The sequence below is a fragment of the Microtus ochrogaster genome, chromosome 5 (assembly GCF_000317375.1).
Source record: "Microtus ochrogaster isolate Prairie Vole_2 chromosome 5, MicOch1.0, whole genome shotgun sequence".
NCBI lineage: Eukaryota > Metazoa > Chordata > Mammalia > Rodentia > Cricetidae > Microtus > Microtus ochrogaster.
In genome coordinates this window covers 53,423,022-53,436,205 of record NC_022012.1, presented here as the reverse complement: position 1 = coordinate 53,436,205, position 13,184 = coordinate 53,423,022, and the positions used below count along the sequence as shown (strand labels likewise).

The 13,184-nt window shown below is 42.1% G+C and overlaps 1 protein-coding gene across 1 annotated transcript in view; it reads right to left on the bottom strand.

Moving 5' to 3' along the window:
• Nucleotides 1–13,184, bottom strand: part of Me1 (malic enzyme 1) — a 118,172-nt gene that overhangs the window by 28,220 nt on the left and 76,768 nt on the right. Inside the window, exons 7-9 of the mRNA XM_026779134.1 lie at nucleotides 11,917–12,026; nucleotides 3,998–4,095; nucleotides 2,328–2,441 (exon numbers count right to left, since the gene is read on the bottom strand). Of these exons, the coding sequence (XP_026634935.1) occupies nucleotides 2,328–2,441; nucleotides 3,998–4,095; nucleotides 11,917–12,026 (322 nt within the window). The remainder of the gene's footprint in view (nucleotides 1–2,327; nucleotides 2,442–3,997; nucleotides 4,096–11,916; nucleotides 12,027–13,184) is intronic.

Below are 13,184 nucleotides of genomic sequence, written 5' to 3'. Positions count from 1 at the left end.
ACTGCTGTCAGGTGTGAACCAGTCACAGGTGTGAAGACCTCTGTCAGGACTCTCCATGACTGTCACCACGCAGCAGACTGCTGTCAGGTGTGAACTAGTCACAGGTGTGAAGACCTGTCAGGACTCTCCATGACTGTCACCATGCTTCCTCTTAGTTTCATTTACTGGGATGAATTTCAGATCTCTGTGGAGACTCTACAGTAACTCAGAACTCTTTTCAACTAAGCCTTAGAAATGCCCATGCTTCGTGGTGCCTTGGTCTTCCTTCCCTCTTCTCCACAGCAGGGAGGGAGGAGTGGCTCCCTCTGCAGGATGGCGCCATGACAGCACTTCTGTAACAGCATCTTCCCACTGTTCTGCAGCCAATAACTTGATTTTCCCTTTATGCTGTGAGCAACCTGAAATCAAGTGCCTTACTGCAAACTTACTAGAATCTAGAACAATGCCTGGACAATGGGAAATTTCAGGCAGTGAACTACAATGCATGTGATGTGACCACAGTATACGTTGTTTACACTCATTCTGATTCTTGAAAGCAACAAATCTTTAAGTCAAGAAGGCTACACTTGCCAGGTGCCAGACAGTGGTGGTGCACAGCTTTAATCCCAGCACTTGGGAAACAGGGCAGGCAGATCTCTGTGAGTTTGAGACCAGCCTGATCTACAGAGTGAGGTTCGGGTTATCTGGGGATACAGAGAAAAATCCTATCTCCAAAAAGAAAGTTACATTCAACACCTTTAAGCTGATAGCTTTATATATACCTTCTCTTCCTATAAGGCAAAATTTGTCAATGTATGACTATTTTAAACATTTTTCCCTAGCTTTTATGAATTACAATTGCTAAGAACCTGAACTAAAAATCCTACAAACAAAGTAAGCTTTAGGAGCAAGGGGTATAGTTCAGAGGTCTAGCATTTGCCTAGGATATGCAAAGCCCTGGGCTCGGACTCCAGCATTATAACAACTATAGTAATAACCTTGTAAAGTTAAATACAGATGATATTTGTCTTCTGTATCTTGCAATATCATATACTTAAATCAAGCACTATAAAAACATTTATTTTCTTTTTAATCTGATATGCTGAATCATTTGTTTTAAACATACATGTCACATTGTAGCTGTTCTGTAATCTATTTGACTACTACGTTTTGGAAGTATAACAGATCACCATTATAGTTAATGTATGACGAAACATCACTATTGCAAATACTGTCTTAATAATATCCTCACACCTACAACAACATAAGCATACTAATTTTAGGACGGATTTTCAAGAATGGAAACAATCGGTTCAACAATATCAACTTTTGAAAGCTCCGGATACCTGGAGGATGACTTTCCTGAAAGTCAATTTCAGGTCATTTCCTCGCTGTGCTGCAGAAAACACAGCGTATCACCCGTCAGTCTTCACGTAAAAGGGGATTTGTGTGTATTTTATAGTAGTTTAATGAAGAGTAAGTGACACACCAGGTGGCACAAGTCATACCGCAGCCTGTCACCACTAGGTTTTCACATGACCACACAAAGGAGGCCCTCTGTCACATAAAAGAAAAACTGGGGCTCATTCCAACAGCCCATCTCCTAAGTCCTTCTCCTCACGATCCCTTCAACTTCAACAACTGTGGCAAACAGCAGCTATGTGGGCAGCTCCCTCACTCTCTCCTTCCTTCCTAATCTGCTGTGTGTGAGAGAGAGCTCTTCCCAAAGTGTGCTGTGTAGGTGTCTCATCTGTGTCTGCAGCCAACTGCTTCAGAGGAAAGCTAAGCTGATGCCAGCAGACTGAGGATCCGGGGCTGTGAGGATTCACTTCCAGTGGAAGCCATTCCTGAGATGGTTTTCTTCTTCATCCAGAGGTAGTCAGTGCACCTGAATGGCATCATCATTTGTGTTTATTAGTGTGTGTGTCTGTGTGTCTGTCTGTGTGTGCGTGTGCATACTATCTGGGTGTGCAGGCGCACATGTATGTAAGGGTATATGTGAAGGTCAAAAGACAACTTCAGGCACAGTTCGTTGTCCGCCATCTACCATTTCTTTGCTTCCGACAGGTTCTCTCGCTGACCTAGAACTTACCCAGCAGGTTACGCTAGCTGGTCAACAAGCTCAGGGGTCCACCCACTTGTGCTTCCTCACACTGGGATTACAAGCTTGTGACACTGCGCTTGGCTCTTTGAAATTTAGGTTTTGGGGACAGTTGGCACTTTACTGACTGAACTCCCAAGACCATGAATGCTAATCTTTCAAAACGGTTTCTTAAAGAGACACTGAGAACACTGAGCAGCCTGCTGAACGGTCATTAGGATAGGCACATACAGTGACTCTTTCTTACCTTAACTATCAACCCCTTTGAGTCAACCAACCAGATCTTCTTTATAGCTTTTTCCTTCGATAAACCTTCTTTCTCCATGGCCATAACAATCAGGTGAGCAATCCCCAAGGCAGCCTGAAAAGAAGGTATAAAAATAAAGACTTCAAAACTTGTTCTGCATGTCTTGTCGAGGGTAACACGTCACCTCATTGTGTCCATTAGTGAGGAACTGCAAAACAGCCCTCTGTCCACTGAGTTTTAGAGCTTTAGTCATGCATTCTCATTAGGAGCTAGGCATTTTTGTCACATTGTGTGTGCAAAATGACTACTATTTACTCCACTTAATTACAACACAGCCACTATGATACAGTTTGCTAGTCAGCAGAGATAAGCCAGTGACCCCTGACTGTCAGTATATCTGACTGTAGTTAGACAGTCAGGACCAGCACAACAAGAAAACACTACATTTAACACAATCAACTGTCAACCTGGCTCACAGGACCACATGGCCTACTGTCAGGAAGCTGCTCCTTCAACTGAACTTGAGTAAAAGAAGCAAGCTCATTTGGATGGGACCTTAATTAGACAGCAACATAAGACTGAAAGCAAATATGTGTTGCCCAGCATTTATTTGTTCTCTTAATTTAGGCAGAGAAAGCACTGCAAAATATCTCCCAATATTAAAGAAACCACCTTATTTGGAATTTGGTGAAGTCTAGATAATCTGTGACATGCCACAGACCTCATCTTTTCAGGAACAAACCAGGGCCCACAAGTCATCCAACCAGGAACACTGCTGTGTCATTCACCAGAAACTTCTAGAAATGCACAGAGGCTTACCAGAATAGAACTAACATATCAGGGCTATTAGGTAGGTTGGGCTGTAATTTCAGTTTGAAAGTGAATCTCTGATTATATTCTGAATGTTTTCATGTATCTCTAGCTCACAAATTTAATTTCAAAATAAGCAAAATGAAAACAGTATGTACACATTCCTACCCATGTAACAAGTTGTTTTGATTATAATCATATTAAGTTTAATTTTTTTCAAAATGATTAGCCATAGTATTTCCAATTTTGAATTTTGTAATTATAGAGAGATTTGAGAGTTTTCTCATAAGAAAATTAATATTTTATTCTGTTTGGGAGATGAATTAGCTTTATTCTTTTAAATGAGTATTGTCAATGACTTCAAGTAACTATGCAGTTTCCAATTTCTTCCATTATTTAAAATGTCTTGGTTATAATGTTGAATAGTTTTGATGTACTATGTATCTTTAATTCAAAATGATTTTCTTAAAAAACAATTACAGTTACATATGTACAGGTTGGACTGTGTGGGGCTGTGAACACTTCTGACTGCGACAGTGGGGGATGGGTATACTAACTTAAATTCAGTGAGGTTGTCATATGTAGCACACAGCACACATTGGTAACTTCGTTGGGTATCAAGCCTTAAACAAGCATAACAAAGTCAAGGTAACATTTGATAATCTCATGAATTTGAACTGTCAAAAATGTTTTACACTTCCAAAGTCTCCTATAACATTACTGTAAGCTGCCTTAAAGCTTGCAGAATCTTCCGTCTACTGTACTGTAACACTAGGAGAGCACAAGACCTTGAGTAAGTACTGAGCTAAAGCTAGCCACTTATCAGTCGGGACGCAGTAAGCAGTACACAAGGCAGGTACCTCTCCAGCTCCCTGGAACAGCACTGTCTGATCAGAGAGCTTGTTCTTGGTTATTCGAAGAGCTGCAAGGAGACCCGCAACCGCAACAGACGCTGTTCCTAAAACAAGTGATAAATATCCTTGAGCAATCCTCAGATGGATCCTGCTGGATTCCAAGCTTCTATCCGCATCTTCACATCACCATATGACAGGGTAACAAGGGACAGACAGGACCTATGTGTTTGTCTCCATGCTGGCATATGAGACAGACATCTTAGGCTAGGGATGATATCAGTATTTTAGGACCATAGCTTAAATCCTTGAAAACCTCCCAAAGGGGGACCCTAGGATGGTGGGTAACAGCATGGGCTTGGGTTATGTTTGGTTTTCAAATCTGGTTTTAGACTTTTAAGGTAGAGCCTCATGTAGCCTTGGCAGAAGTTAAACTCTGTGTGTGCCCAGGATGGCCTCAAACTTGCAATCCTCCTGCCCCAGCCTCCTAAATGCTGGGATTATAGGCATATGCCACCATACCTTGTTTGAGTTTGGATATTATGTGGAATTCAGTTTACCCTATCTGGAAGAATTTAGAAATGTTACTTTGTAATCTGTTTTGCTCATTTGTAAAAATGATTTTGTTGTATGATACAGAAGAGTAATTAGTGTTGAAGTTTTTCACCTAAATATTCTCGGGGCTTTGAAACCCACTGGTGACCCCTCCACACAAAGAGGCACACAGTAAATGCTTGCTGCTGATGGGGTAGTGGCAATGGTGTTCCAGATGTACTTGGAATTTAATGTTTAAATTTGAAAATAGCCAATAATAGCAACTGAAATCTTATTTTTTATTATATTCTTTAATTGTCTTTCTACCTATAACTCCTATCAGAACCCTAGGTGATAAGGGAATGCATGTACAGTAGGGTACGGCTGCTCTCATCACACACAAGAACGTAAATGGTACCGTTCTAATCCTAGGACTTCACCACGTACACAGATATGCAGTGGTGCTCTTGGGCTAACATGACTACGCAGCTCGATTCCTGAAATAAAACTGCAGGTTTTTTTGCAATGCCTTCCAGCTTTATGACATTTTATACCACCAAGGAAACAGTCTATTGTTTCAATATCACTCCAGGGAGCAGCAAAGTCTGGCCAAACTTAAAATACCCTTACTTGGTAAAATCTAGACCTGGATAGATGCAAGTACAACCACTGAAATGTTCACGAACTGTCACACATTGCGCAAAATCACTGTTTTGTGCATAATTCAAAATGGAAGTCTAAGAGCTGACAATGTGACTCAGCGCAGAATGTTTGCCTAGTGCACAGAAGGCCCGAGTTAAATCTCCAAAACCACAAGAGAAGAAATTCTGTACAAAATATGGCTGATTTATATAGGAAATATGCCATGATGTCTGTCCCATGCACCAAGATACACTTTTGAGAACTGTTAACAGAAGAAATTAGGGAGGAACAGACGTCAAGTTACTGTATTTTATTTTTACTTTTTAATATATGAATTTTATTTATTTATTTATTTATTTATTTATTTATTAAGGATTTCTGCCTCCTCCCCGCCACCGCCTCCCATTTCCCTCCCCCTCCCCCATCAAGTCCCTCTCCCTCATCAGCTTGAAGAGCAATCAGGGTTCCCTGACCTGTGGGAAGTCCAAGGACCGCCCACCTCCATCCAGGTTTAGTAAGTTGAGCATCCAAACTGCCTAGGCTCCCCCAAAGCCAGTATGTGCAGTAGGATCAAAAACCCATTGCCATTGTTCTTGAGTTTTCAGTAGTCCTCATTGTCCGCTATGTAAGTCCGGTTTTATCCCATGCTTTTTCAGACCCAGGCTAGCTGGTCTTGGTGACTTCCCGAAAGATCATCCCCATTGTCTCAGTGTGTGGGTGTACCCCTCGCGGTTCTGAGTTCCTTGCTCATGCTCCCCCTCCTTCTGCTCCTGATTTGGACCTTGAGATTTCTGTTCAGTGCTCCAATGTGGGTCTCTGTCTCCTTTCATCGCCTGATGAAGGTTAATATTCAGGAGGATGCCTATATGTTTGTCTTTGGATTCACCTTCAAGTTACTGTATTAATTACTCACAAGCAGCATCTTAGGCTATCTCTTCCTGGGTTCTTCTGACGAAAGCCAGTCCAAAGTTAGATGTGAGGAATCGTAAGCTCACTTCCAACTCTGGGATCATATGATTCCAAGACACCAACTGACTGTCCCAATGTCACAGGATTTAACTAGCGGAAAAGTCAATGTTGGCACATTACCAGCATCACTACTTGGCGTTATTCAGTTTTGTGCTTTGTTTTTCATGGGATTGGAGACTTGGAGACAGACACAGGAGGTTGTGTTGTCTAAGTATAATGTGCCATTGTCATGTGGTGATGCCAGCTCATTCCACTAAAATGCTTTACTGCAGACATGGCTAAATAGGGAGCACGAGTCTCCTCTCTCTGTGCTGGATACTAAGTCATTTTAAGTATATTCCACAGCATTTCCTTGTGACATAATAGAATGTCTAGTCTTTTCTTTATAGCATCAGATGGTAAGATTGAAAAGATAGTTTAGCATTACCAAAACTTTAATGTGAACCTGACTTTTTTAAGATTTATCTTTTTAATTTTTTAATGTATATGAGTGCTCTATCTGCATGTACGCCTTTATGCGGGAAGTGGGCATCAGATCCCCCTATAGATGGTTGTGAGCCACAGTGTGGGTGTTGGGAATTGAACTCAGGATTCTCTGGAAAAGCAGCCAGTGCTCTTAACTCTGAGTCATCTCTCCAGCCCATGAACATGATTCCTGTACATAGCCTGTAGCTACTTTAAATTTCTTTGTAGAAAAGCAAGTGCAGAAAACTAAAATTTTATAAAAATGTGTTTGCAAAATAAATCACATGATTGTTTTAATTCTTATAGTAAAATTAAACTTTCAATCTCACAGAGGGAAGGCCTGCCTTGGACTGCTGGAGTTGAATAGGACTAAACACTGCTAACGCAATATTAAAGAGACAGGCTTTCTTCTAAATTTTTACAAAGTTCTATAGGCTATGTGTCATAAAATTCCCATTCTTTCAGATTTTTAATGATTCTTTAAAAATTGTACGAATATGCATGTGTATGTGTCTGCATCTGAATATGAGTGCTGCAGTGGCTGGGTGGGTGCTGGCATCTGAACTCTGGTCCTATATAAGAACATCCAATGTTCCCAACTGCTGAGCCATCCCTCCGGTCCCCAAACTCTGAGTGCTCTGAGCCCTGACAAGACAACACATCTCTCACATGATCTGAGTCGTAGCTAGAACGCAAGTGCTGAAATGTGGTGTGACATCACTTGTGACTTGTGTGCATATGGTATACCCTCGACACAAAGGAACTTTGTGTTTAGATTTGGATCCCAGCCTCAAAATGTCTCTCTCTCTCTCTCTCTCTCTATATATATATATATATATATATATATATATATATATATATTCTAACATCAGGAAAAATATGAAATTCAATGCTCCTACTACCAAATACTGTGGATAAGAACTGTTCTATACTGGTATAAATTTGCAAGTAATATGTCCTTAATATACACAGAAGATTTGCTGTGGCTATAAATCTCTCTGATCTTTTACCAAAGAATGACCTCAACTGCTGGCATGATCATCTCGGTTTATAGCTGGATGATGGAAAATTCAAGGCCAGCCTGTCTCAAAAACAACAATAAAATCAGACCTTTACTGATACACTGGTGCAGTGATTTGTTAAATCAAATTAGAACTACAAGTTATGTTATATAACTAACAAGACCAATTTGTAATGAAATAACTATAATCCATATGTGCTATTAATATATCAGATGCCACTAGGATTGTTGAGGAAGAGGGTGCTCAGGGTTAGAGCACGCAGCACTGGACACAGCCGCTCGGGGCATGGGAGATGCCCACAGCCTTGGGTGGGAAGGACCCAGAGCAGCAGAAGCATGTGCAGGACATGAAGGCAGGGAAGGCTCCCTGTGGAAAATGGTAGAATGTACCACACTAGCATTCCTCTTCCTACAAACGGCACTAAAGCGACAGAAAACAGCCTCGAAAACAAACGGACAGGGATACGGACTAAAAAGCAGCAGACATAGCGGACGGCAGGAAATAACGCTATACTGAAAAAACTTAAGTGGAATTCATTTTGTCGATATGGAGGACCACACACATTCTTAACTGGGAGAATACAAACAGAAAGCAATTGCCAGCAGATAGCAACAGAGTAAGAGAACAGCTACAAAGGCAGGAAACTCCCCTGAGGAGATGGCCTAAAGCACAACATGACTTTAAAGCAAACCTAGTATCATTTAAGATTGTTTTATATTGCTAGTACAGTTAGCTATGTTTTTCTTTAATCAAATAATTTTTATAAAATAGTGTCTTTTAAATAACACATCTGTTTCAAAAGAAAACAAAACAGTCCCTTCGAGGAGAGGATGCAAACATTCATCTGCAGTGCAGGCTGAAATACCTGCACAACTCTTTTCATGGGCAACATCCTTTGGCATAAAGGGAAAAATCAGAGGGTTCAAAAGATAAAAGAGAAATAGGAGGAGAACACCCGTCACAGGTATGCAGCTCTCAGAGGGAGAGATGCTCAGGGTGGCTCATTCATTTCCCCTCAAAACTGGAAGACTCCCTGAAGGCTTTCTCTACCAGGAATTAGATGACTTTTCTCAACCCCGTGTTTTCCCTCCTAAGGGCAGTATTATTCTGAAATCCTTGTGAGGAAATAAGCAAGCATTGTGTGGGCAGGCAGCGAGGGCGGAAATCAGTGGTTTTACTGCCTCCACGCTGGCAAGCATCTTCAGCATGCCTCACACATTCTCTGGACCTTGACTTGACTCTTGCATTAATTTCTAGACTTTACTTCTCATGTGCCCCAGGCCCTAACCTTAATTACTGGTTCTGATAGATAAAAAATTTCTGTTTTGCTTGGTGATTTAACCTTCTTAAACTGAACTCTGATTCCCATTAATTCTGTATAATGGTTCTCAACCATGTAATGTTGGTCTTCATATCCTTATACATCCTTTCACATATTCCGTGAGAAACAAAATGCGAAGGTATAACATATTATACGAGAAGAGGGTGTGGGTTTGTTGTGCTGTTTGTGAAATGCTAGGGATAACCCAGGGCATTCATTGTATCTGCTCAGTAAGTGTCCACCACTGATCCACACCCCCAGCCCTCAAAAGGCTTGCTCACCCGTTTACTGGAGGCTGCTATAGAGACTGCCTCGAAATAACTGATGAGTGACTCACAGACATCAGCCTGCACCGCAAAGAGCAGCATGTGTGCGCATCAAGCTACTCTAGCATCATGCAGGGTACCCTAGAGTCAGGGCTGTAGCACCTTCCCACCAGAGTCCTCTCTAGCATCATGCAGGGTACCCTAGAGTCAGGGCTGCAGTACCTTCACACCAGAGTCCTCTCTATGGCTCACATTCACACTTCTCAGCACCTGGAAACTCGGGATTTCCTTCTGAAACCCTCCAAATACTCAATTCCAAAAAATCTGTAGCTGTCTGTAAAATGACTATCCAAGAACTATGCAAGATGAGGAAGCAAGCATGCACAAGGATGGACTTCTTAGACCAGCAACAACAGATAAATCAATGGAAGATACCGACTTCTTTGATATGGCGTCAGGGTGGCTTGGTGACAGGAAGCGCTTGACCAAAATGATTCAGTGGGAAGGAGGCCATAGGGAAAGAAGGTTGGGCTGGGGAGGAAATGGGTTTGCTTTAGAATGGTTTCAGAATGAGGTAACTCTGAGATATCCAAGAGGAGCTGTTAATAAACAGATGAACATACCACCCTGGAGTTCAAAGAAATCCTAAATGTAGAACTAACCCTGTGAGATGAATGTCAGAACGTGGAATAGGGCCTAGGAGAACAGTACTGAAGCAAGAAGGGAAGGCCTGAAGTGCTCTGCCTAGGGATAGCCAAAGGGACAAGGGGAGAGCCAAAGCAGTAGGGAGGACTCGGCAGGCGCAGTGACAGCAGACAAGTAGCTCAACACGGGACAATGACAGTGCCGACCGCTATGGAGACATTAAGACAAAACAGAACAAGCACAGCAGTGAGATGGAAGCCATCATGGCCTTCAAGTTGCTAGAACTAAGAAACACCCTCTACCTAACCCGAATCAAACGGGTTCCTAAGGCTTTCATATAGGGCTTGGGTGTCGGGAGGGAGCACAGCGAGGGTCAGAAAACAAGAGCTTGAATAGAAAAGCACACACGGCTTAGACAAAGGCCCACAGCCGAAGCATGCGCCTGAACTATCAGTTAGGATTCAGCAGACCATTCGTGTGCCAGGCTGGCGGCTCGTGAGATCTCGGCCCACAGGACACTGGGAGCCTGAGGTCCGTGTGTACAGAGTGAGAACCTGTCCCCAAAACCGGAGAAATAGCACTTCCTGGAGTGAGGCTTTGAAAAGGGCTACAGGGAATTACATTTATATCCTTAAACCACATGCAGTCCATCTTCACAGACTTCCTTTATTAGGTCATAATAGCTGGAGATGTTCTCAGATTTCTGGGAGTTCGTGTATATGTAATATGGTACATTCTAGGATGCTTTCTCAAATGTGAAAGAGAACCAGAAATTATGACTAAAAAAAATCCAACATAAATCCTGGTTTTTTAACAGGTACCTAACATTTACTGGATCTGAATAAAAAGCTGTGGACTAATTTCAGATGTTATTATTTTTCATCTGTTTATCTTGTTGGACTTCTGTATGTATACCTTATATGCATAAGAACATAATTCTATAATTTCATTAAAATAGTACAATGATACTGTTTATCTAAGCTTTAATTTATTGCTTTATTACTGAAGAATTTATATCTTGATGGAGGAAGGTCATTGGTTGATTAAATAAAGAAGCTGCTTGCCCTGATAGGTTAGAATGTAGGTGGGAGGAGTGAACGGAGCAGAACTCTGGGAGGAAGAGGAAGTGAGCTCAGAGACTCGACAGCTCTCCTCTCAGGGGCAGGCGCCTCAGAGAGTCACGATGCTCCACTCTTGCGGGCAGAGGCGAGAGCTGTGCTCTCTGAGGCACATGCGATGAAGCTCTGACCCAGGATGGACGTAGGCTAGAATCTCCCTGGTAAGCCACCTTGTGGGCTACAGCAGATTATTAGAGATGGGCTAGTCCAGGTACAAGAGTTAGCCTAGAAGAGGCTAGATAGAAATGGCCAAGTGATTAAATGAATACAGTGTCCGTGTAATTATTTTGGGGCATAAGCTAGCCAGGCGGCCAGGGTGCGGCTGGGGTGCTGGGGACGCAGCCCTGCCGCTCCTATTACTACAATATCTCACTGTAGAAATTGTTAAGTGCAGATGAGATTTAAAGCATATATCTTCTCACCACCTGTGTCAACTTTTCAGAAATTACAATACATTCAGAACAAAAAGATTAATTTTGAAAGTTACTGACCTCCCAAAGTTGTGAAAATACGGAAGTTTCTGATTTGAATAACAGTGTACTGTCTGTAACCTATCGCATCCCTAACATGCACCTCCACAGCTCAACATCTCCCTCCTTCTTACAATGCCTCACTCCACAAACCTGCCGGCTACATCCGTGCCGTCTGCAACGTCAGTCCCTCAGTATACTCTCGGTGTTTCAGAACAGTCACCCGAGTGTAAATACCGGTTTTAACCTTGTTCCTCCTTTTCTGATGCGTATGGAGGGGTAGGGAACAAAGAGCCTAGAGCTGCATGCCGAGTTCCTGTGTGTCTTGCACGGCTAGATCACCTTGTGACATGATCTTTCTAGACGTCTTCCCTGTGCCCCTTCCTGCCTTTGCTCAGACGGGTCATTGCATTTCTCTCATCAGCTGGAGACTACCAGATGTTATTTTTGATTCATACACAGTGAAATGTGATTACCTTGAATATCATCATTAAATGTGCAATACTTGTTTCGATACTTGTTCAGGAGACGAAATGCATTCAGATTGGCAAAATCTTCGAACTGAATAAGGCAATTCATCCCATATCTATGAGGCAAAAACATGCATTTTAAAAGTTAATGAAATGACATTTTAAGTAGACATTTAAACCTAGCCTGTATGAAAAGGCACACCAATTTCTTTTAAAAGTTCTTTCTGGATGCTTAGCATAAATGTATAACACATTATCATCAAGGACTGACATCACACTTACCACAAAAAAGGGAGTGGATTGGTACTGTGGAAAAATTCCAAATGACAAAAATTCAGTCCAAAATATGATCCATATCCTCAAGGAATTTGAAACTCAGCAGAAACAAAATCTTCTGAGTTAAAGAAAGGTATATAAAATGTAATAAAAGAAATGTTACGTATGAACAAAGGATTACTGCTCTTCAGGAAACCATGCTTCTAGCTACACTTAAGAGCCAACTGACAAATTAACGAACCTTTAACAGACTATTATTTTCTATCACGACCTATCATATCCTAACATGTGCCGAACAGAAGGCATCTCCTTGCTGTGTGCTTGCACAGCAGAGGCAGCGACACAGTCCGTCCCTTTAACACATGCTTCACATGGGCACTAGACCCAGACATGACGACCGACCCTCAAAAGGCCCCGCCTCCTCAGAGTTCCACATGGGGTTTAGTCCTAGTGTATGGGTTTTGGTGGGACACAAGCACTCAGATAAGACAGCTTCAACACGTGCTGTCTCCCTTGTCCATGAGTGCTCAACCCCATACCAGTCTCTACATCTCACTAAGAAACAGCTTTCCTTCTTTACGCCTATTCTTTCTGGACCATCTCCATGAAGCTATGGCTTCTTTCATCCTCAGTGTCAAAGTTCTCACTACAAAGTACTGAAATTTGTCCTTGTTTCTCGCTTCTTTTTACTATGAGGACAACTGAAAGCCCCAGTTGCCAACATCACTGTGGAGATGAAGACTGACTGTCAGAGCTCCCTCTTCCTCCATCTCTTCCGACCACCATGACTAAGATCTCCGTAGGGTCCATCACGCCATCATTTTCATCCATTATGTTTACTAACATTACTATTATCTATATTTGTCCCTAATGGTCTACCTCTTAAAAACACTATCATATTCATAGGTGAAGCTGGGATTGAATCAATCTTTCTTCCTTCCCCTTCCTCTACAAAGGTTTTGTTACAAACAGGGAAGGGGAGGGGAGGGGAGGGGAGG